At 47.1% G+C, this 25,318-nt stretch overlaps 1 protein-coding gene across 1 annotated transcript in view; it reads right to left on the reverse strand.

Annotated features, from left to right (window-relative positions):
- Positions 1 to 25,318, reverse strand: part of LOC309567337 (uncharacterized protein) — a 65,695-nt gene that overhangs the window by 34,637 nt on the left and 5,740 nt on the right. Inside the window, exons 3-6 of the mRNA XM_082272753.1 lie at positions 21,086 to 21,203; positions 18,482 to 18,646; positions 13,676 to 13,809; positions 1,019 to 1,139 (exon numbers count right to left, since the gene is read on the reverse strand). Coding sequence (XP_082128879.1) covers positions 1,019 to 1,139; positions 13,676 to 13,809; positions 18,482 to 18,646; positions 21,086 to 21,203 — 538 coding nt within the window. The remainder of the gene's footprint in view (positions 1 to 1,018; positions 1,140 to 13,675; positions 13,810 to 18,481; positions 18,647 to 21,085; positions 21,204 to 25,318) is intronic.

Consider the following 25,318-nt stretch of genomic DNA (forward strand, 5'->3'; position numbering starts at 1 on the left):
GGGCACTATTCCTCCCACTGACACCAACGATGGGGCATTATTTCTCCCACTGATACTAACGATGGGGCACAATTACTTCCACTGACACCAATGATGGGGCGCTATTCCTCCCACTGATACTAACGATGGGGCACTATTCCTTCCACTGACACCAATGATGGGGCACTATTCCTTTCACTGACACCAATGATGGGGCACTATTCCTCCCACTGATAGCAATGATGGGGCACTATTTCTCCCACTGACACCAACGATGGGGGACTATTTCTCCCACTGACACCAACAATGGGGGACTATTTCTTCCACTGACACCAATGATGGGGCGCTATTACTCCCACTGACACCAATGATGGGGCACTATTCCTCCCAATGACACCAATGATGGGGCGCTATTCCTCCCACTGACACCAATGATGGGGCACTATTCCTCCCACTGACACCAATGATGGGGCACTATTCCTCCCACTGACACCAATGATGGGGCACTATTCCTCCCACTGACACCAATGATGGGGCGCTATTCCTCCCACTGACATCAATGATGGGGCACTATTCCTCCCACTGACACTAATGATGGGGCGCTATTCCTCACACTGACATCAATGATATATATTTTTTCACACATATAAACATTTACTTCTTTCTACCAGTTGCTGATTGGCACTGACACCAACAACGGCACACTGTTTACTCCCACTGAAGCAAGGATATTGTCCACCCTCCATTGGCCCCCCTAAAGTCTAAAGAATTAGGTAAACTGGCCCTTTGTTTAGAAAGTCTGGAGACCCCCGAGCTAGAATGTCCCCCCCCCCCCTCCCCTACTGACCTTGACTATTTTTTTATTTCCATATAATATTTTTTTTAGTTGTTGGGGCATGGAAAGCTTAGGAAGAATTTTCTGGGATGTGGTCTTACTAAGATTAAAAAATCACTGATCTAAACCTGGTCACGCGTAGATCTATCTAAACCTGGAACACATCCCGATAAAGAACCTCCACCTTCCCCGGCACTCACAGACCTGTATGTGTTCTCACGTGCCTTCGCAGTTTGAAAGCGTCTGTGGTCGCATAAGGGCACTCGCCGCACACAAATGGCCGATCCCCGGTGTGAGATCGGATGTGAATCTTCATCCGATTTGCCTAAAGGCAAAAAGAACAACAAGTCAACGAGAGATGAAAAGGATTGTATAGTAAAACGAGAGACGTGTTCCACAGATCAGTTAGTCGATAACCATAAGTACCTGTAGTGTGCAAGCTATGCTCAAAATATATCGCGTTTCCCCGAAAGTAAGACATCCCCCGAAAATAAGACCTACTTACAGTTTTGCCTTTTGCTGAAATATAAGGCATCCCCCTGAAAATAAGACCTCCCCGATAATAAGGCCCCCCCCCATAATAAGCCCCCCCGAAGCTACCGTAACTCTGGACCGTAGCGGCGGGCACCGCCGCGCAGGTCACTGTTGGCCGCAGCACAGCCGGAGCAGACAGGAAGTGTGAGGTCTTTTTTAATCAGAGAGCCCTGCGCTGTCGCCAGGACAAGCTGCTTGGACAAGGTGGAGAGGCAGAAGCCAGAGGATTGCTGCAGCTGCAAGAAAGGGGGCAAGGGCCACATGAAATGGCCTGGAGGGCCAGATACAGCCCGCGGGCCTTGTGTTTGACACATGATCTAGGGCAGTGGTCCTCAACCCTGGTACTCGGGGCCCACTAACAGGCCAGGCTGCTTGCTCTACCCTGACGGAGTCTGGCTGACTCACAATTAGACAGTGAGTAGTGTGGGGCAGGAGTCGGGCACATTGTGTGGACACACAGGGGTTACTGAGGTAGGGGCAGTGGTGTATTTAGGTTTTGTGCTGACCTAGGCCGGACTAAACTGGTGCACCCCCTAATTTAAATATGACACACCCCGTCCTGTAAAGGCCACACCTCTTCCTGTTTATGACCCGCCCTGTCATTTGTAAACCACAGACCACAACCACAGTGTATCAGTGCCCATCAATGTAGCCTCATCAGTTCCCATAAGGTCAGCCTCAGCAGTGCCCATCATCATACCATCATATCATACCATATCATACCAGGAGGTAGCAGTATGACCGCTTTATGGGGGTGCCAGACTGATTTGCCTTCTGGACCCTGCCCTCCAGCCCAATTCGCCCTATAAGACTGGCACCATACTAAAAGTGTGTAGCGCAAGCCAGCAGGGACCCTTTTTAGTGGGCGAGCCGGGAGGAGGCTGTTTTTTTTCTTGTGCGTAGTGCAGCTTTTATGCTGCCCCCCTGCAAAGTGCTGCCCTAGGCCTAGGCCTTGTTGGCCTAGGCCAAGATACAGCACTGGGTAGGGGGGAAATGTCTGATAAAGGGGTGGGTGGATGTCTGGTGAAGGTGTCCACTGGCACAGGGGTGGGGGGAGTGGTATCACTTAAAATGACACAGGAGGATCAGAGGGGGCAATGAAAATGACACAGGAGGATCAGAAGGAGGGGGGGGAATCAAAATGACACAGGAGGATCAGAAGGAGGGGGGGGGGAATCAAAATGACACAGGAGGGAGCATCAGAGGGGGCAATGAAAATGACACAGGAGGATCAGAAGGGGTTACTAAAATGGTAATCCCCCCTCCCCCCGATTCTCCTGTACCATTTTGATTCCCCCCTCTGATCCCCCCCCCGTGTCATTTTAAGTGATCCCCCTCCCCCCACCCCGATACCCCACTATTACCGTACCGTATACAGGTAATAAATTTCCTTTTTTCTTTTTGTTCAACATTAAATGTGTACCGTATTCTTCTTCATGGAAAAATAAGACATCCCCTGAAAATAAGACCTAGCGCATCTTTGAAAGCAAAAATTAATATAAGACACTGTCTTATTTTCGGGGAAACAAGGTAGTAAGCGCACGGTAAGAATCTAGTCACCAGTATTGCCCCCAGGCTCCCCTCAGTTGATTCGTTTGCCATTTCTGACCTACTACGCCGTGTTCTGCACCGTCGCTCTGTGTGGATGTAACCATGTTGGTTGAAGCAGGGCTTTGCTTTCTCATGCCAGCATTATACCGCCCCCTGACTCTCCAATGCCTGGAGGGTGACTAGTAATGCACCAGCAGAAGAGTCAGGGGAAGCACAGATCCACAGAATGAGTGAATCAAAAGAAATATACACAATATAACCAAAAGTATTGGGATGCCGGCCTTTACACACACATGAACTTTAATGGCATTCCAGTCTTAGTCCGTAGGGTTCAATATTGAGTTGGCCCACCCTTTGCAGCTATAACAGCTTCAACTCTTCTGGGAAGGCCATCCACAAGGTTTAGGAGTGTCTATGGGAATGTTTGACCATTCTTCCAGAAGTACGTTTGTAAGGTCAGGCACTGATGTTGGATGTTTATGGACCTTGCTTTGTGCACTGGTGCGCAGTCATGTTGGAACAGGAAGGGGCCATCCCCAAACTCCTCCCACAAAGTTGGGGGCATGAAATTGTCCAAAATATCTTGGTATGCTGACACCTTAAGAGTTCCCTTGACTGGAACTAAGGGGCCAAGCCCAACCCCCAACCCCACTCCATAATCCCCCCTTCACCAAATGATTTGGACCAGTGCACAAAGCAAGGTCCATAAAGACATGGGTGAGCGAGAGGTTGGGGTGGAGGAACTTGACTGGCCTGCACAGAGTGCTGACCTCAACCCAATAGAACACCTTTGGGATGAATTAGAGTGCAGACTGCAAGCCAGGCCTTCTCGTTCAACATCATTGCCTGACCTCACAAATGCACTTCTGAAAGAATGGTCAAACATTCCCATAGACACACTCCTAAACCTCGTTGACAGCCTTCCCAGAAGAGATGAAGCTGCAAAGGGTGGGCCGACTCAATATTGACTAAGACTGGGATGCGTGTAAAGGCAGGTGTCCCAATACATTTGGTAATATAGTGTATTTGCACTGCAAGTCCTTAGGTACAGCTTTCTCTGTCCGGCAAGGAGAACAATGACCAGCAGAGTAGTGACATCACTAAATCTCTAGAGATAACCAGGTGGATTGGAAGCAGGGAGATCCTAGCACTGCAGGTCCTCAGGTACAGCTTCCTCTCCAGCAAGGAGAACAGTGAGGACAACAAGGACACAACCAAATCTCACTCCAAATCTTTGGAGACTACTAGGCTTGGAAGCAGGGAGATCCTTGCACTGCAGAGCCTCAGGTTATCATTATCATTATTATTACACAGGATTTATATAGCAGCCACAGTTTGCGCAGCGCTGTACAATGTAGAGGGGGACAGTACAATTACAATACCGTTAAGTACAGTTAAGGAATAGGAGGGCTTTGCTTGTTGAGCTTACAGTCTAAGGGGAGGGGGTACAAATGGTAATAGCTGCAGGGGATGATCTGATGGAGGTGACTCAGGTACAGTTCTTAGGTGGAGGTAGGGTAGGTTTCCCTGAATAAATGAGTTCCCAGGGGTCGCTTAAATGTGGACAGGGTAGGGGCTGACCAGATATACTGGGGCAGGGAGTTCCAGAGGATAGGAGAGGCTCTGAAGAAGTCCTGAAGGCAGGGCCGGACTGGCCTACTGGGAAATTTCCTGGTAGGCCGGCACAGCCGCCTGCCCTGGGGCTGCTTTGAGGGTAGCAGCAGCGCCCGTAAAAAATATGGCTGCTGCCGGGCCAACATGTCAACTGCACATGCGCTACTACCACCGCTCGGGAAAGCCCGTACACGCTCGGCCATTCTCAGGCAGGCAGGCAGGCACATGTGCAGTAACGCAATGGCGTTGGAATGGAAGGCAGCAGTGGTGTTACGTCCGGCGGTGGCGCACGCCTCACCAAAGCCCAGTAAGACCCCTCTGAAGCCTTTGACATCTCCTGTACCATGCCCGCAGCCCCTGCATCTCCTGTACCATGCGCGCAGCCCCTGCATCTCCTGTACCATGCGCGCAGCCCCTGCATCTCCTGTACCATGCCCGCAGCCCCTGCATCTCCTGTACCATGCCCGCAGCCCCTGCATCTCCTGTACCATGCCCGCAGCCCCTGCATCTCCTGTACAATGCCCGCAGCCTCTGCATCTCCTGTACAATGCCCGCAGCCTCTGCATCTCCTGTACCATGCCCGCAGCCCCTGCATCTCCTGTACCATGCCCGCAGCCCCTGCATCTCCTGTACCATGTCCGCAGCCCCTGCATCTCCTGTACCATGTCCGCAGCCCCTGCATCTCCTGTACCATGCCCGCAGCCCCTGCATCTCCTGTACCATGCCCGCAGCCCCTGCATCTCCTGTACCATGCCCGCAGCCCCTGCATCTCCTGTACCATGCCCGCAGCCCCTGCATCTCCTGTACCATGCCCACAGCCCCTGCATCTCCTGTACCATGCCCGCAGCCTCTGCATCTCCTGTACCATGCCCGCAGCCCCTGCATCTCCTGTACCATGCCCGCAGTCCTGCATCTCCTGTACCATGCCCGCAGCCCCTGCATCTCCTGTACCATGCCCGCAGCCCCTGCATCTCCTGTACCATGCCCGCAGCCCCTGTACCATGCCCGCAGCATCTGACATCTCCTCCTATACCCTGTCCGCGACATCTGACATGTCCTCCTGTACCATGACCACTGCATTTGAAATCTCCTGTACCGTGTCCGCAGCCTCTGACCATCTCCTCCTGTACCATGTCCGCAGCTTCTGACAGTCTCCTCCTGTACTGTGTCTGCAGTCTCTGACATGCCCTTCTGTACTGTGTCTGCAGTCTCTGACATGTCCTCCTGTACCATGTCCACACAGCCTCTAACATGTCCTTCTGTACCATGTCCACACAGTCTCAGACACGTTCTCCTGTACCATGTCCGCAGCCCCTGACACGTTCTCCTGTACCATGTCCGCAGCCCCTGACACATCCTTCTGTACCATGTCCACACAGCCTCTGACCACCTCCTGTACCATGTCTGCACCTTTACCACTCTTACCAGCATTTGCTGATATAAAGCTCTACATGCTTTCATATCGGTCTTATCTATATATAATACACTCTTCAAATGTGCTTTAAAATGCATGGTTTTCCCTTGTATGAACAAGAAAATAATGACGCTATGCTGTTGGGCTGGTATGAAATTATTTCCAGGGCTGGTTTTTATTCCCAATCTGGCGGCAACTATAGGAGGAGGTAACAAGGGAGTTAGAGAGCAGGAGGAATTGGGAGGAGCGGAGAGGATGATTTGGGCGATGAGGTTGTTGATGTAGCTGGGGGCAATGTTGTGGATAGTATTTTGAATTTTATACAATGGGGTAGGGGAAGGCAGTGAAGGGATTGGCAGGGAGGGGAAGCAGTCACGGATCGGTTAGTAAGGTGTATTAGCCTAGCAGCAGTATTCATGATAGACTGAAGGGGGGATATCCTCTGTAAAGGTGGGCTGGTGAGGAGGAAGTTGCAGTAGTCAAGGCAGGAAATGACCAAGGAGTGAATAAGTTGTTTTGTGGTGTCCTTAGTCAGAAAGGGATGAATTCTGAAAATGTTGTGGAGATTAAAGCGGAGTTCCACCCTAAAATGTATCTTCGGTCCATCTTCTCGCTCCGGGTCACCTGAAAAACAAATGGATAATCCCAATTTTTTTTTTTTTTACTTACCTTGTTTAGAAGATAATATACTTACCTTACTTCCTCTTCCTCCCTCGGCGGCCACGGCGAGTCGTCACTTCCTGGCATGCAATGATTCCTGGGAGCCGAACGTCATCGCTCCCAGGAATCAATGCGCCTGCACCGGCCCCCGAAGTCAGTTCCGGTGCAGGCACTTCATACCTTGCTAAACAGCTTCTGGGAATGCCCAGAAGCTGTGCAGGGATGACGCTGCAGCCCCGGAAGTGACGGCGGGGCCGGTGCAGTGCATCGTGGGACAAAAGAGGACGGAAGAGGACGCAGAAGAGGATCGCGCTGGCTTCAGCTGCCAACACCGGAGATGGCAGCGCTGGACAATACATGTTCAAGGTGAGTATTTCTTCTAAAAGGTAAGTGCAACCCGGGACAGTTCAGAGGCTATCCATTGTGGAATGTACTAACCCTAACTGTCCCGGGGGTATTTTTATGTATTTTTTTTTTTGTTTTAAGTGGAACTCCGCTTTAAGGTGGCAAGATTTAGCAAGTGATTAGATGTGGGGGCTGAAAGAGAGGTCAGAGTCTAGGATTACATCCGTCACCTTGCCGTGTGTGGAAGGACCAATGGTTGTGTCGCTGATCTCAATGGTAAATCATGGGGAGGGGATTGGGGAGGAGGAAATATTACAAGCTCAGTTTTAGCAACAGTGAGTTTGAGGAAGTGGTGTAACATCCATACTGGTATGTCTCTCAGTAAGTTTGTGATATGTGAGGAGATTGAGGGGGTGAGTTGAGGAGTGGAGAGATAGATCCGGGTGTCTTCAGCATAGAGGTGGTATTGGAAGCCATGGGAGGTTATCAACTGGCCCAGGGAAAAGGTATAGAGAGAGAATAGGAGGGGACAGAGCCTTGGGGTATGCCAAAAGAAAGAGGACTAGGAGCGGAGGAGAAGGTGTTGTATGTGACACAAAGCGTGCCAAGATAGGTAGGAGGAGAACCAGGAAAGAGCAGAACCATGGAGGACAAGGGAATGGAGTTTGTTGAGGAGGAGCGGGAAAGTCAACTGTGTCTTAGGCAGCAGAAAGGTCCAAGAGCCTGAGTATAGAGTATTGGCCATTGGTGTTAGCAGTTGATAGGTCATTGGTAAATTTTAGCAATTTCGGTGTAGTGTTGTGCGCGGAAGCTGGACTGTAGGGGGATCGAGAAAGTTGTGGTCAGTGAGGTAGCAGCTCATATGGTTGTGGACAAGCAGCAACTGAGCAGCAGCAAAGTAGTACTCCGACCACATCTGGAGTATTCTGTCCAGTTCTGGTCGCCAGTCCTCAGGAGGGATGTGTTGGAGCTGGAGAGAGTCCAGAGAAGGGCAACTAAACTAATTAGGGGATTGGAGGATCTTAATTACGAAGAGCGTCTGCAATCACTTGATTTATTCTCCCTGGAGAAGAGACGCCTGAGAGGGGACATGATAGCAATTTATAAATACCTCAATGGGGATCTCAGCATAGAAAAAAAGCTATTCAGTTGGAAGGATTGCATGAGGACTCGAGGGCATACAATGCGATTAGAGGAGAAGCGTTTTAACCTCAGGCAACACAGGGGGTTCTTTACTGTTAGGGCTACAAGATTCTGGAATTCTCTACCACAAGAGGTGGTTTCTGCGGGAAGTATGGTGGCTTTCAAAAGACTCTTAGACTTACATCTCAAGGATCAGAACATTCAGGGGTAGGAGAGATGATTACAGCCACACACACCTACACAGGTTAACCTGGATGGACTATTGTCTTTATTCAACCTCAACTACTATATATATATATATATAGATATATATATATATATATATATATATATATATAGATAGATATAGATAGATATAGATATATATAGTGACATTGCCAAATCTTACTCCAATTCTAGCAGTCAGAGGCAGCAATGCCCTAGATCAGTGGTCCTCAACTCCGGTCCTCGGGGCCCACTAACAGGCCAGGTTTTAAGTATTACCTTGGGGAGATGCAGACTAGAATACTGCAATCACTGAGCAGCAAATGAGATCACCTGTGATGTAATTTAGTTATCTTGCAAACCTGGTCTGTTAGTGGGCCCCGAGGACCAGGGTTGAGGACCACTGCCCTAGATCACGTGTCAAACACAAGGCCCGCGGGCTGAATCTGGCCCTTCAGGCCATTTCATGTGGCCCTTGCACCTCTCTTGCAGCTGCAGCAATCCCCTAGTTTCTGCCTCTCCACCTTGTCCAAGCAGTCAGCAGCAGAAAGGAGGACAGGACTCCTCCTCCAAGTCCTGCGCCTCTCGTGCAGGTGTGGAGTAGCTTTTCCCTGCCCCTCCCTTTCCTCCCCGTCTCAGCAGTTGGCAGCAGAGATGAGGACAGAACTCCTCCTACAGATCCTCCACCCCCCTCTGTGCAGCAACACCTCGACTCCATCTTCCTTGGTTTCAGTATTCAGCAGACTCCAGTCCTCTTCCAGACCCTACATTTTCTGCTTCACAGCTCCACCCCTAGCCTCTTCCTGACAGGGTGCACTGTTATGTAGGGGAGATTGGGGGACTCTTGACTTCTAATGGTGGGGGGGCTCTTGATATCTTATGTAAAGAGGGGGTGCTCTGGACATCTAGTCTTACAGATACAACCTTTGAGGGGCAATCATAATGCTGATGTGGTCCGCAATGGTTTGACACCCCTGCCCTGGATGATCTCACACTGCACACACAGCTATGAGTCTACTAAACAGGAGTGCCTGGGCACAAGAAGTGCTCTACTCAACCTCAATAGAAATTACAGACAAAATGCAGATTTTTCAGGGTACCACAGAATTGACATTTCATTGTAACACAACAAATGTTCACATTAAGGTGATTGTAAAGTCGCATTTATTTTTCTACAAAAATAACAATCATGTTACACTTCCCTCCTCTGTGCAGTTGGTTTTGCAGAGAGCAGCCCAGATCCTCCTCTTCCCAGGTCCCTTGTCGGCGTTCCTGGCACCTCCCTCCTGTTGAGTGCCCCCACAGCAAGCAACTAAGCTATGGGGGCACCTGAGCCACAGCTCTTTGTATCCATTCAGACACAGAGTCAGGGTTCGGCCCCATCCCCTCTCTCTCCTCATTGGCTAACTGACTTTGATTGACAGCAGCGGGAGCCAATGGCTCTGATGCCGTGTCTCAGCCAATCAGGAGAGAGAGTCCCAGACAACGGAGGCACTGGTGGACATTACTGGATCGAGAGGGGGATCAGTTAAGAATTAGGGGGGGGGGGGATTCTGTACGCAGAAAGCTTTTTATCTTAACCACTTAAGCCCTGGAAGATTTTACCCCCTTCCTGACCAGGGCCTATTTTTCGATTCGGCACTGCGTGACTTTAATAGACAATTGCGCGGTCGTGCAACGCTGTACCTAAACAAATTTGGCATCCTTTTTTTCCCACAAACAGAGCTTTCTTTAGGTGGTATTTGAACACCTGTGCAAAAAGCGTATTTTGATTGGTTTGCGCAAAAGTTATTGCGTTTACTAAGGGAAAGATTTTTGTTGTTTTTTTTTTAAATAAATAAAATTGATGTCCTTTTTTTCCCACAGAGCTTTCTTTTGGTGGTATTTGATCACCTGTGTGATTTTTATTTTTTGCGCTATAAACAAAAAAAGAGCGACAATTCTAAAAAAAAAAAAAAAAAAAAAAACAATATTTCACACATTCTGCTATATAACATTCCCAAAGAAAAAATAAAAAAAATCAAATTTTTTAACATCTTAGGCCAATTTGTTTTCTGCTACATATTTTTGGTAAAAAAAAAAAAAAAAAAATCGCAATAAGCGTATTTTGATTGGTTTGCGCAAAAGTTACAAACTACGGAAAATATTTACTGTATGTCATTTTTTTTTTTTACTAGTAATGGCGGCGATCTGCAATTTTTAGTGGGACTGCGACATTGCGGCGGACAGATCGGACCCTTGACTGACATTTTTGACACTTTTGGGGTCACCAGTGACATTACTGCAGTAATCAGTGCTATACATATGCACTGTTACTGTAAAAATGACACTGGCAGTGAAGGGGTTAACTTTTTTTTAGAAGGAGGGGTTATGTGTGTCCCTAGGGGCGTGATTCTAACTGTAACTGGATGTGGCTTGAGGTGTAAAAACAGAGATCCAACGGTCCTACATAGTAGAACCGTATGATCTCCATTCTTACACAGGGGAGAATGACAGGCGGCTGTGTTTACATTAGCCGCCTGCCTTTCTCCCGGTGTAACCGATGATCGCGAGTGCCCGGCGGACATCGGGTCCGCTGGTCACATGCACGGGCGGGGGGGGGGGGGGGGGGAGCGTGCCTCCGGCGGCGCGCGCTCGCTCCCTAGACCCTCACAGGCTAGCGACGTAACCCTACGTCACTTTGCCTGTGAGGGGCTGACCGCCGCCGTAAATAGTCGAGCGGCGGTCGGCAAGTGGTTAATGCACAAAATGCATTAAGATAAAAATATAAAAATAAAATAAAAATCTTCTGCCTTTACAACCACTTTAGCCACTTGCTTACTGGGCACATATACCCCCTTCCTGCCCAGGCCAATTTTCAGCTTTTAGCGCTGTCACACTTTGAATGACAATTGCGCGGTCATGCAATGCTGTACACATATGACATTATTATTTTTTTCACATAAATAGATGTAGCACTGCCCCCTAGAGGACTGCTGGATTGTTCACCTTGGCATCCCCCTGGGTTACCGATAGCAACTGCAGCATGCACAATTTAACTCTTTTTCATCCCTAAACCAGATGAATCACAGACTGAGCACCATGAGCAGACCTCACTCACAGATCCTGCTATAGATTTCCCTGCCGCTCTTCTGATAGGCAGACAGAGCCAAAAACTATTCTCTCTCATGTAACCTGTTCGCTTTTTCTTTACCTTGTTATGTGACTTTTTATTAAATAAAGAATTACAAAAAGAAAACTATACCCTCTCACTAGCACCTACCTAGGAGGGTGCTACATAGAGCTTTCTTTTGGTGGTATTTATTCACCGCTGGGTTTTTTATTTTTTGTTAACCAAAAAAAAAAAAAAAAAGATGGAGAAAAAACAGTTTTTATAGTTTGTAACAAAATTTTCCAAACCGTTAGATTTTTTCCCCTTCAAGGATGTGCGCTGAGGAGGCTGCACTGATGGGCAATGATGAGGTGGTCACTGGTGGACACTGATGAGGCAGCACTGGTGGGCACTGATAGGTGACACTGATGGGCACTAATGAGGCGGCACTGGTGGGGCTGCACTGATAGGTGGCAATGATTATTAGTACTGATGGGCACTTGTAGGTGGCACTGATTAGCAGTACTGATAGGAAGTGGTAGATGGCACTGGTAAGGCACTGATGAGGAGGCAATGGTGGGGCTGCACTGATAAGCACCAATTAATAATACTGATGGGCACTTGTAGGTGGCACTGATTAGCAGTACTGTTGGGAACTGGTAGGTGCATAGTTTGTTACAAAATTTTCCAAACATGTAATTTTTTTGCCCTCAAGAATGTGCGCTGAGGAGGCTGCACTGATGGGCAATGATGAGGTATCACTGGTGGGCACTACTGAGGTGGCACTGGTGGGCACTGATCAGGAGGCAATGATGAGGCTGCACTGATAGGTGACACTGATGGGCACTAATGAGACGGCACTGGTGGGGCTGCACTGATAGGTGGCACTGATTATTAGTACTGATGGGCACTTGTAAGTGGCACTGATTAGCAGTACTGATGGGAACTGGTAGATGTCACTGGTAGGCACTGATAAGGAGGCAATGGTGGGGCTGCACTGATAGATGGCACTAATTATTAGTACTGATGAGCCCTTGTAGGTGGCACTGATTAGCAGTACTGATGGGACCTAATAGGTGCATAGTTTGTTACAAAATTTTCCAAACAAGTCATTTTTTTGCTTTCAAGAATGTGCACCGAGGAGGCTGCACTGATGGGCAATGATGAGGTATCACTGGTGGGCACTATTGAGGCGGCACTGATCAGGAGGCACTGATGAGGCTGCACTGATAGGTGGCACCAATGGCACTGAGGTGGCATGGGTGGGGCTACACTGATAGGTGGCACCGATGGCATTAATGAGGCGGCATGGGTGGGGCTGCACTGATGGGCAGGCAATGGTGGGGCTGCACTGATTATTAGTACTGATTGTCACTTGTAGGTGGCACTGATTAGCAGTACTGATGGGAACTGGTAGGTGCATAGTTTGTTACAAAATTTTCCAAACATGTAATTTTTTTGCCTTCAAGGATGTGCGCTGAGGAGGCTACACTGATGGGCAGTATTGAGGCGGAACTGATCAGGAGGCACTGAGGAGGCTGCACTGATGGGCACTAATGAGGCTGCACTGATGGGTGGCACTGATGGGCACTAATGAGGCAGAACTGGTGGGGCTGCACTGATAGGTGGCACTGATGGGCACGGATTATTAGTACTGATGGGCCCTTGTAGGTGGCACTGATTACCAGTACTGATGGGAACTGGTAGGTGGCACTGATGAGGGGGCAATGGTGCGGCTGCACTGATTATTGCTACTGATGGGAACTGGTAGGTGGCACTGGTTGGCAGCACTGGTGGGGACAGTGTGGGACCAAAGTCCCTCTTACAGAAGCCAGTGATTCTCCTCGTGCTGAAAAACAAAAAGCAGATGGCCGGTTTCTGTTCACATCACGTAATCAGCTGCCATTGGCTGACAGCTGATCACCTGGTAAAAGATCATGCTTGACCCTTTACTCTGATCTGTGAACAGCCAAGTCCCAAAGACTCAGTGATCACGACGTCGAGGTACGTCCTCCCGGCACTTTAGGCCCACGCTGTAACCGTCTTTCGGCTACAGTGCGGGGGTGAAGTTGTTAACCCCAGCACTGTTACTAAACCACACAGCGCCATGCCACCAGCTAACTATTATGAGTATACAAGAAATGTATGAGGTGCACTTAGTTTGTCCGCAATTTTTGGGAAGCCGTCAACAGGTAGCAAAGTCCTCAATAAATACCAAACAGAGTGACGTCATCTAAGATAAGAGAAGCTCTGTGGGGGTGGGGTAATAGCAGATTGTATTCTACATACAGAGGATCTGTCCTACCTCCACACTTGTATAATCGCAGTAGCAGCACTGGAAGGGTTTGTCAAGTGAATGTATGGCTCTGGTATGACGTAGGAGGTCGGGCGCCTTTGTGTAAGCCATGTCACATTTGTCACATTTGTACGGGCGGACCCCTGCAACGTAAAACACATTGTATTACCATCAAAACTGTCCATACAAGATTACAGCCAATGACAATCCTCATGACGGAGCAGCAAGCTCACAGAGAAGGCAAAGCAAGCATTTTCTAAGCTCCTCTGAAACACACGGGGTGCATCTGGCTATATAATATTCACAAAAGACACATTGGGGGGGGGGGGGGGTTTTACTAAAACTGGTACACACAGAATCTGATGCAGCGATGCGCATGGTAACCAATCAGCTTCCAACTTCAACTTGTTCAATCAACCACCGGAGGATTTTCCTGTTTCCGTCCAGGCCACTTTTTGCGATTCGGCACTGTGCGACTTTAACTGACAATTGCACGGTCATGCAACGCCGTACCCAAACGAAATTTACGTCCTTTTTTTCCCACAAACAGAGCTTTCTTTTGGTGGTATTTGATCACCTCTGCGCTTTTTATTTTTTGCGATATTAATAAAAAAAAAGCGACAATTTTGAAAAAATAACAATATTTTTCTACTTTGAGAGTTAAAAAATATCCAATATATTCAATTGTTGTCATATATTTAGGCCAAAATGTATTTAGCTACATGTCTTTGACAAAAAAATTCTCAATGAGCGTATTTTTAACCGCTTTAAGAGCGGAAAAGTTTACCCCATTCCTGACCAGGCCATATTTTGCGATTCGGCACTGAGTTACTTTAACGGACAATTGTGCGGTCGTGCGATGCTGTTCCCAAATAAAATTGATGTCCTTATTTTCCCCACAAATAGAGCTTTCTATTGGTGGTATTTGATCACCTGTGCGATTTTAACTTTTTTTGCGCTATAAACAAAAAAAGAGCGACAATTTTGAAAAAATAACAATATTTTTCACATTTTTTTATATGAAATTCCCCCAAAAAAATGTAAAAATCCAAATTTTTTAACATTTTAGGCCAATTTGTTTTCTGCTACATATATTTGGTAAAAAAAAAAAAAAAAAACGCAATAAGCGTATTTTGATTGGTTTACGCAAAAGGTATCGCAGCTACTAACTACGGGAAATTTATGTCATTTTTATTTATTTATTTTTTTTATAACTAGTAATGGCGGCGATCTGCGATTTTTTTTGCGGGACTGCGACATTGCGGCGGACAGATCGGACCCTTGACTGACATTTTTGACACTTTTGGGGGTACCAGTGACATTACTACAGTAATCAGTGCTATACATATGCACGGTTACTGTAAAAATGACACTGGCAGGGAAGGGGTTAATTTTATTGGAGAGGGAGGGGTTAATGTATGCCTGGTGCTTACTAACGTGTGTGGGGGGGAGGTGACTGAGTGACACAAGGACAGATCGCAGGTTGAGCTATGCTGAACCCTGCAATCTGACCCTGTCTGTCACTTAGGAGATCCGCCCGCTTTGTTTACACAAGCGGGCGGATCTCCACACTCGATTCCCCGACGATCGGGGAAGAGCAGCGGTGATCACCGCCGCTCCTCCCCTGGCCCGACTCCCGCTGTAACTGAATACAGCGGTAACGAGCCTCCGCCCACAAGGGGAGGAGTCCAGCGATGTAGATCTATGTCGCTGGACGATAACAAACCACAAACAAACAAACAAAGACTCTGGAGAATAAAATGGCGGTCACTGCAATATTTTTTGTCACGTGGTATTTGCGCAGCGGTCTTTAAAACGCCATTTTTTTGGAAAAATTACGAAAAAAATCACATTTCGCTGCATTTAAAAAATACTACACAGTAAAGTTAGCCCATTTTTTTTGTATATTGTGAAAGATAATGTCACGCCGAGTAAATAGATACCCAACATGTTACGGTTTAAAATTGCGCACACCTGTGGGATGGCGACAAACTACGGTCAATAGAAATCTCCATAGGCGACACTTTAAAAAATTTTTAACGGTTACCAGTTTAGAGTGTAGCTCACGCTCTGGCGATCGCGCCGATACCTCACATGTGTGGTTTGAACAGCGATTTCATTCGCGGCTTGACTTCCGTATACGTTTTCTTTCGTGCGCGAGCTAATGGGGGGGTGGCAAAATTTTTTTTACTTTTTTTTCCTATTTATTTTTTTAACTTTATTACAGGTTTTTTTTAAAAAAAAAAATCTGATCACTTTTATTGCTGTCACAAGCAATGTAAACATCCCTTCCGACAGTAATATGCAGTGACAGGTACTCTTTATGGAGGGATCGGGGGGATGTGACAGTAATAGGAGTGACAGGTACTCTTTATGGAGGGATCGGGGAGGAATGTGACAGTAATAGGCAGTGACAGGTACTCTTTATGGAGGGATCGGGGGGAATGTGACAGTAATAGGCAGTGACAGGTACTCTTTATGGAGGGATCGGGGGGAATGTGACAGTAATAAGCAGTGACAGGTACTCTTTATGGAGGGATCGGGGGGAATGTGACAGTAATAGGCAGTGACAGGTACTCTTTATGGAGGGATCGGGGGGAATGTGACAGTAATATGCAGTGACAGGTACTCTTTATGGAGGGATCGGGGGGAATGTGACAGTAATAAGCAGTGACAGGTACTCTTTATGGAGGGATCGGGGGGAATGTGACAGTAATAGCAGTGACAGGTACTCTTTATGGGGGGATCCGGGGGGGAATGTGACAGTAATAAGCAGTGACAGGTACTCTTTATGGAGGGATCGGGGGGAATGTGACAGTAATAGGAGTGACAGGTACTCTTTATGGAGGGATCGGGGGGAATGTGACAGTAATAGGCAGTGACAGGTACTCTTTATGGAGGGATCGGGGGGAATGTGACAGTAATAGGCAGTGACAGGTATTCTTTATGGAGGGATCGGGGGAAATGTGACAGTAATAGGAGTGACAGGTACTCTTTATGGAGGGATCGGAGGGAATGTGACAGTAATAGGAGTGACAGGTACTCTTTATGGAGGGATCGGGGGGAATGTGACAGCAATAGGCAGTGACAGGTACTCTTTATGGAGGGATCGGGGGGAATGTGACAGTAATAGGCAGTGACAGGTACTCTTTATGGAGGGATCGGGGGGAATGTGACAGCAATAGGCAGTGACAGGTACTCTTTATGGAGGGATCGGGGGGAATGTGACAGTAATAGGCAGTGACAGGTACTCTTTATGGAGGGATCGTGGGGAATGTGACAGTAATAGGAGTGACAGGTACTCTTTATGGAGGGATCGGGGGGAATGTGACAGTAATAGGAGTGACAGGTACTCTTTATGGAGGGATTGGGGGGAGGGGGGGATGTGACAGTAATAGGCAGTGACAGGTACTCTTTATGGAGGGATCGGGGGGAATGTGACAGTAATAAATAGTGACAGGTACTCTTTATGGGGGGATCGGGGTGGGGGATGTGACAGCAATAAGCAGTGACAGGTACTCTTTATGGAGGGATCGGGGGGAATGTGACAGTAATAAGCAGTGACAGGTACTCTTTATGGAGGGATCGGGGGGAATGTGACAGTAATAAACAGTGACAGGTACTCTTTATGGAGGGATCGGGGGGAATGTGACAGTAATAGGCAGTGACAGGTACTCTTTATGGAGGGATCGGGGGGAATGTGACAGCAATAGGCAGTGACAGGTACTCTTTATGGAGGGATCGGGGGTCTAACTGGCACTTTTCCACTGCAAGTAGCGGCTCGGCTCTACTCGGCCCGGTTTGCTTTACCACTGCTGGTACCGCATGGTACGGTGTTGGAACGGTTCGGTACGGTATGGTTTGCTTTTCCACTAAAGTAGTACTAAAGTTAAGTGGGTGGGATAACAACGATTCTCTGACCAATCAGTGGCTAGTAGTGACTGCATGCCAAGGATTGTTGGATATGGTACCGGGTATGGTACCTCTTGGAACCACAATCGAGGTGGTACTGTATTTGAGAGCCGTACCGTTCGGTTCCATGCAGTGGAAAAGCGCCGCCGTACCGTACCGAACCGTTCCTACACCATACCATGCGGTACCAGCAGTGGAAAAGCACAAAAGCAAGACGAACCGCTTGGTTCCATGCAGTGGAAAAGCGCCATAAAAGACCCCAAACCCCTCCACTGCACTTCCATGTATTCAAAACGCCGAAAACTGCATTTTTGAATACAGTCACTTTTTAAATCCGGCGCCTTTAGCAGCCGCGTAACCCGCAGGTGACGTCATGGACGCCGCCTCTGGGTTACGTCATCGGAGACCCGATCGAAGCCGCTGCCGGCTTTGATGAGGACTCCAGCTAGCCGGCGGACGCGCCGGCTGGTTGCTCAGGTCTCCCGGTAGGACGGGTGTCCCGGGCAGAGCCGCGGAAGGCGGCGGGAGGGGGGGGGGTTTGAACATCCCCTCCCGCTCGCCAGGGTAACGGCCGAGTGGCTCCAGAGCCGCATCAGTCGTTACCGCCGGAAAGCCGGCCACCGGCTCTAAAAAAAGGGTACCGGGATGATGCCTCTAGCTAGAGGCATCGTCCCGGTACAACCACAAAGTCAGCCAACGTAGGTCTACGTCAGTTTGCGTTAAATGGTTAAGGTGTCCAAGGGTAATGCACTTGGTGTTTGCGCCTCCTTTTCTCTTTCATGTCTGATTGGTTATTGCAGAGCTGCACCAGATTCAGAGTTCTCCAGTCTTAGTAAATCACCCCCCATCGTTCTGGTAATTCAAACACAAAACAGATTGGAAGAATGGTTTCCCTTTTCTTACCTGTGTGAGAACAGATATGGAGCTTCAGATCTCTGGCGGTGCAAAACCCTTTCTCGCAAACCTGGCACTTGTGTTTGTTGGAATGCCTGCGCAGGTGGCGCCTCATAGTGGACAGTATGTAGGAGCTGAATTGGCACTGACCGCACCGGTACAGAGTCTTCACTTCTGGAAAGAGAATTACCAAGGTAAATAGAATAACTGGACAGGAGATAAAACATTCACTAACAAAATATTCTTCTTCTGTGCGCCAGAAAGTAGAAAAGTATCTTTCTACATAAAATTCTATCCTACTTCGACTCGAAATGCGTCATTGGGCGGTCATTGCTGAATATAAAGTCTGAGAGCATTAACCCTTTCGCTGCCAGAGCCGTTTTTCCGGGGGGTTTTAGTTTGTTTGCCGCCATTCCACGATCGTGCGCAATTTTGAAGCAGGACATGTTGGGTATCTATTTACTCGGTGTAACATTATCTTTCACATTATAGAAAAAAATAGGATAACTTTACTTTGTTTGATTTTTTAACCACTTGCAGACTGCTCACAGTATATTTACTGCGGCGGTCAGCCCCTCACAGGCAGAGCGACGTAGGCCTATGTCACTAGCCTGTGAGGCTCTGGGGAGCAAGCGTGCGGCGCCGGAGGTGCGCTCCCGCTCCCGCGCGGTCATGGACCCCCCCCACGCATGTGACCGGCGGACCCGATCGTCCACCAGTCACTCGCGATCGTTGGTGGAGAGGGAGAAAGGCAGGTGGCTTGTGTAAACAAGCCGCCTGTCATTCTCCCCTGTGTATGAAGGATGATCATACGGTTCTACTATGTAGAACCGTTGATCATTGTTCCTACACCTCAAGCCACAGCCAATCACAGTTAGAATCACGCCCCTAGGGACACACATAACCCCTCCCTCTCAAAAAAGTTAACCCCTTCACTACCAGTGTAATTTTACAGTAACAGTGCATATGTATAGCACTGATTACTGTAGTAATGTCACTGGTAACCCCAAAAGTGTCAAAAATGTCAGTCAGGGGTCCGATCTGTCCGCCGCAATGTCGCAGTCCCGCAAAAAAAAAAAAAACGCAGATCGCCGCCATTACGCGTTAAAAAAAAAAAACAACAAAAATCTTTCCCTTTGTTAGTAAGCGCGATAACTTTTGCGCAAACCAATCAAAATACGCTTTTTTGCGATTTTTTTTTACCAAACATAGGTAGTAGAAAACAAATTGGCCGAAAATGTTAAAAAAAATGTTGATTTTTACAATTTTTTGGGGGGGAATTTCATATAAAAAAAATGTGAAAAATATTGTTATTTTTGCAAAATTGACGCTCTTTTTTATGTTTATAGCGCATGATCAAAAAATCGCACAGGTGATCAAATACCACCAAAAGAAAGCTCTGTTTGTGGGGAAAAAAGGACGCCAAATTAGTTTAGGTACAGCGTCGCATGACCGCGCAATTGTCCGTTAAAGTCACACAGTGCCGAATCGCAAAATAGGCCCTGGTCAGGAAGGGGGTAAAATCTTCCGGGGCTTAAGTGGTTAATTCAAAAAAACGTGTATTTTTTTTTCCAATAAAATAGCATTTGTAAGACCGCTGCACAAATGCAGTGTGCAGTAAAGTAAAGTTAGCCCAATTTTTTGCATAATGTGAAACGATGATGTTACGCTGAGAATCGTGATCTTTATTCTAAGCAAAAAAAAAAAAAACATGATTCTCATTTTATCCAAAATCCTGCAGCTCTAGGACACAATAGGACCGCCCCTCCATAGATCACTAATGACCTGCACTGCACTCACTGCACTGCCTTGTGGGAGGCCATATTGGTATGCCTCTACCTCCAATATCATGGCAGTTGTTGTTTCTACTCTGCAGGCCCTTTGAGGGCACACACTAGGATGTAATAGGCACCTTTCACACGGGCGCACCGCCCGGCGGAATCCGTTCTGCTCAGTGGGGATCGATCCACCGATCCCCGCTGAGCAGGCGGATGACAGCTCCATCTCCGCTCTGTGTGCAGAGACGGAGCTGTCAGATCCCCGCTGTCCACTATGGGGAGATTGGATGAGAACAAACCGATTATTCGTTCTCGTCCGATCCTCCAGACGGATGGAAAAACAGAATTTTTGTAAAATCTTACCTGTAAAATTCCTTTCTCTGAGTCCTCCGACAGTCGCTGCCCCCGCCCCTCTTTTTGGGGTTTTTTCTTGTACACTTACTGCTATGCTACCAAACTGAGTTGGGAGTGGTCAATGCAGGGGGGGTATTGACTAAGTGGGACAGCCCCCATGGGTGTGTATATGCAAATGTCTTTGTTCTTTTGACTAAGTCCTATGCCTAGCTACTCCTGCGGAGCGGAAGTCAATACCCAATAGTGATGACTTAGAGGTGGCGGCGACTGTCGGAGGACGTAAGAGAAATAGGGTTTCCATCCGCCCGGATTTCACGGACAGGATCGGATCGGATGGCAGCGGGTGTCGTTGACATCCGCCGCTCCATAGGGGTGCATGGAGCACCCATTACGGTCCGCCGGATCGGATCACCCTGGTGAAAGGGGCCATAATCAAATTATATAAACCAAGTTTTGTGGTCACTACAGAACACAGCCATACCGTGCTTCTGCAAGTCTGCAGGTGGTTGTGGAGTTGGCTCATTCTGCTCAGACGTTTCCTCCGGTGCAGCGGCAGCAGCAGCAGTTGGTATCTGTGAACTGTCATGGTCATCCAACTCCTATTGGGAAAAAAAAAAATGGAACTTTTACAGCATCAAGAATAAAATAGCACCTTCTCGTTACCTGGAGGCTTGAAGCAATCCATCTCTGCACTTAGACTGGCATTACATATAAAAGCCGCGCTCCAGGCAGGACTACCTACACCGGTATCCAGCAGGCACACATCCGGGTCATGTCAAAGGCTTGGAAGGCTGCTGCACCCGCATGCATTACAAATTGTATACAAGCCAGCAGGGGGATGAAGCCGCAGGTTTTTATTGTGCACCATTATGGCCTTCCAGCCGCTAGCGTCCTAACAACCAATGATGTCATCAGTTGATAAGAAGGATGTTGGTTGTCTCCACAGCATCCTCGTTTGACCCTCCCCCTGCCCCTCTCCCTCAGCACTGGGGGTCACATTAGCTGAATAATGTAGAAAAAACTGAGGGAGAAGAGAAACACCAGAATACTAGTCATTACCCGTGTGCAAAAGTGTTTTGGATTTTGAAGAATAAATCACCTGTAACATTTGGTGTCCTCTAGGTGTGTGGATGTATTATGTAAAACTATTAGAATATTTTTTTATGTTTCAGAATGAGATGCCTCGAGATTGTCCAAAATTGTAAAGGGTGCCTTGTCTGAAAAAAGGTTGCCTTATAATCCTGCCCGGAGTTATATTTTATATAACCCGATTTTATAATTTTATATAATATTTATAATATATATAATAATATAAATATAATATATATACAGCCCTCAAAAATTCCACTCGCCTACTAGCATTTTGCGAGTGGAATTTTGAGGATGGCGAGCTGCACATGCCGCCGCTGCCGCCATTAACAGCAGCCGGCGATTACTTTCACTTTTTCTTTTTTAGAAAAGGATGGGCTCTAGGAGCAGAGCACTGCGTCCTGAGCCCACCCATTGTGTGACAATAGCGAATGAGTATTCGCTATTGTCACAGGGATCCTCCTCCTGATCCTCCTACTGGCCAATCAGGAGGCAGGTGTTTCCTGATTGGCCAAAAGGCGAACGATTGTAACTGGCCGAGGAGGAGGAGGAGGGAGACACGGAGGACGCACAGGATTGATGAGAAGCCGCCTGCTGCAGGTAAGTGCACGCTGTGTGATCGCTTTTCAATTAGAGGGACATGCTTTGTGATCGCTCTGCAATTAGGGGGACATGCTGTGATGATCGCTCTGCAATTAGGGGGACATGCTGTGATGATCGCTCTGCAATTAAGGGGACATGCTGTGATGATCGCTCTGCAATTAGGGGGACATGCTGTGTGATCGCTCTGCAATTAGGGGGACATGCTGTGATGATCGCTCTGCAATTAGGGGGACACGCTGTGATGATCGCTCTGCAATTAAGGGGACATGCTGTGATGATCGCTCTGCAATTAGGGGGACATGCTGTGTGATCGCTCTGCAATTAAGGGGACATGCTGTGATGATCGCTCTGCAATTAGGGGGACATGCTGTGTGATCGCTTTGCAATTAGAGGGACATGCTGTGTGATCGCTCTGCAATTAAGGGGACATGCTGTGATGATCGCTCTGCAATTAAGGGGACATGCTGTGATGATCGCTCTGCAATTAGGGGGACATGCTGTGTGATCGCTCTGCAATTAGGGGGACATGCTGTGTGATCGCTCTGCAATTAGGGGGACATGCTGTGTGATCGCTTTGCAATTAGAGGGACATGCTGTGTGATCGCTCTGCAATTAAGGGGACATGCTGTGATGATCGCTCTGCAATTAGGGGGACATGCTGTGTGATCGCTTTGCAATTAGAGGGACATGCTGTGTGATCGCTCTGCAATTAAGGGGACATGCTGTGATGATCGCTCTGCAATTAAGGGGACATGCTGTGATGATCGCTCTGCAATTAGGGGGACATGCTGTGTGATCGCTCTGCAATTAGGGGGACATGCTGTGTGATCGCTCTGCAATTAGGGGGACACGCTGTGATGATCGCTCTGCAATTAAGGGGACATGCTGTGATGATCGCTCTGCAATTAGGGGGACATGCTGTGTGATCGCTCTGCAATTAAGGGGACATGCTGTGATGATCGCTCTGCAATTAAGGGGACATGCTGTGGGCGCTCTGCAATGTAAGGGGACATGCTGTGGGCGCTCTGCAATGTAAGGGGACATGCTGTGGGCGCTCTGCAATTTAAGGGGACATGCTGTGGGCGCTCTGCAATGTAGAGGGCATGTTTAGGGGCGGAGCAGGGTGGGGTTTGGGTGGGGCAACAAGTGGCGTGTAACTCTTAAGGCCTGGCTAGTAGCTCATGGCTTGAAATTTTGAGCCCTGTATATATATATATATATATATATATATATATATACACACACACACACATACATACATACATATATATATACATACATATATACATACACACACACATATATAATATAAGAATATAATACAAATATATATATTTATATATAATATTTATAATATATAATAATATATAATATAAATTATATATATATATATATTTGTATATAATATTTATATATATATTTTATATAACCCGATTATAAGGTTGCCTCCACGAATCCACGCATTCTCATTCCAGTGAAGCATGTCTGCGCTGTCACGCCGGCATACTTCTATGGAACACAGAGAAAGAGATGTACACCGCTCAGGCAGTTGGAACTTCACAGCCAGCCATGGGTGCAGTACCTCAAATCACCACCGCAAACAGGATACAAGAGAAATGGCCGCACACCAAGCGATGGCTCACGATGAAAGGCTTTATTGAACAAGGATGCAAGGTACAGCAAACTGGATGGTAGACATGTTTCGCACGACTCACAGCGTGCTTGTTCACTACCCAAGGGGTGGCATCATAAAGGTTCAGTAAAAAAACAAACATACAAAAAGGATAAAGGCTGGTGCTATGGACGTCGGATAAAACAGCTTTTATTTTAGCATATGAACAGTCAAATAAAAAGCCAACGAGTTTCGGCCATCAGGCTTTAATCATGGCTCTTGATTTGAGCCATGATTAAGGCCTGATGGCCGAAACACGTTGGGTTTTATTTAACTGTTAAATAAAAGATGTTTTAACCGACGTCCATAGAACCAGCCTTTATCCTTTAATCCAACGAGTTTCGGCCATCAGGCCTTAATCATGGCTCTTGGTTTGAGCCATGATTAACCACTTTACCACCGGAGGATTTTCCTGCTTTACGTCCAGGCCACTTTTTGCGATTCGGCACTGTGCGACTTTAACTGACAATTACGCGGTCATGCAACGCCGTACCCAAAGGAAATTTACGTCCTTTTTTTCCCACAAACAGAGCTTTCTTTTGGTGGTATTTGATCACCTGTGCGCTTTTTATTTTTTGCGATATGAATTAAAAAATGCGACAATTTTGAAAAAATAACAATATTTTTCTACTTTGACAGTTAAAAAATATCCAATATATTCAATTTTTGTCATATATTTAGGCCAAAATGTATTTAGCTACATGTCTTTGACAAAAAAATTCTCAATGTGCGTATTTTTAACCGCTTTAAGACCGGAAGGTTATACCCCATTCCTGACCAGGCCCTATTTTGCGATTCGGCACTGCGTTACTTTAATGGACAATTGTGCGGTCGTGCAACGCTGTACCCAAATAAAATTGATGTCCTTTTTTTCCCCACAAACAGAGCTTTCTTTTGGTGGTATTTGATCTCCTGTGCGATTTTTAACTTTTTGTGCTATAAACAAAAAATGAGTGACAATTTTGAAAACATAACAATATTTTTCCCATTTTTTTTATATGAAATTCCCCCCCAAAAAATGTAAAACTCAAAATTTTTTAACATTTTAGGCCAATTTGTTTTCTGCTACATATTTTTGGTAAAAAAAAAAAAATAAAAAAAATCACAATAAGCGTATTTTGATTGGTTTGCGCAAAAGTTATTGCGTTTACTAACTAAGGGAAAGATGTATGTCATTTTTATTGTTTTTTTTTTTTAAACGAGTAATGGCGGCGATCTGCGATTTTTTTTGCGGTACTGCGACATTGCGGCGGACAGATCGGACCCTTGACTGACATTTTTGACACTTTTGGGGGTACCAGTGACATTTCTACAGTAATCAGTGCTATACATATGCACTTTTACTGTAAA

This window comes from Pelophylax lessonae (genome assembly GCF_965119305.1).
Source record: "Pelophylax lessonae genome assembly, chromosome: 11".
Lineage (NCBI taxonomy): Eukaryota > Metazoa > Chordata > Amphibia > Anura > Ranidae > Pelophylax > Pelophylax lessonae.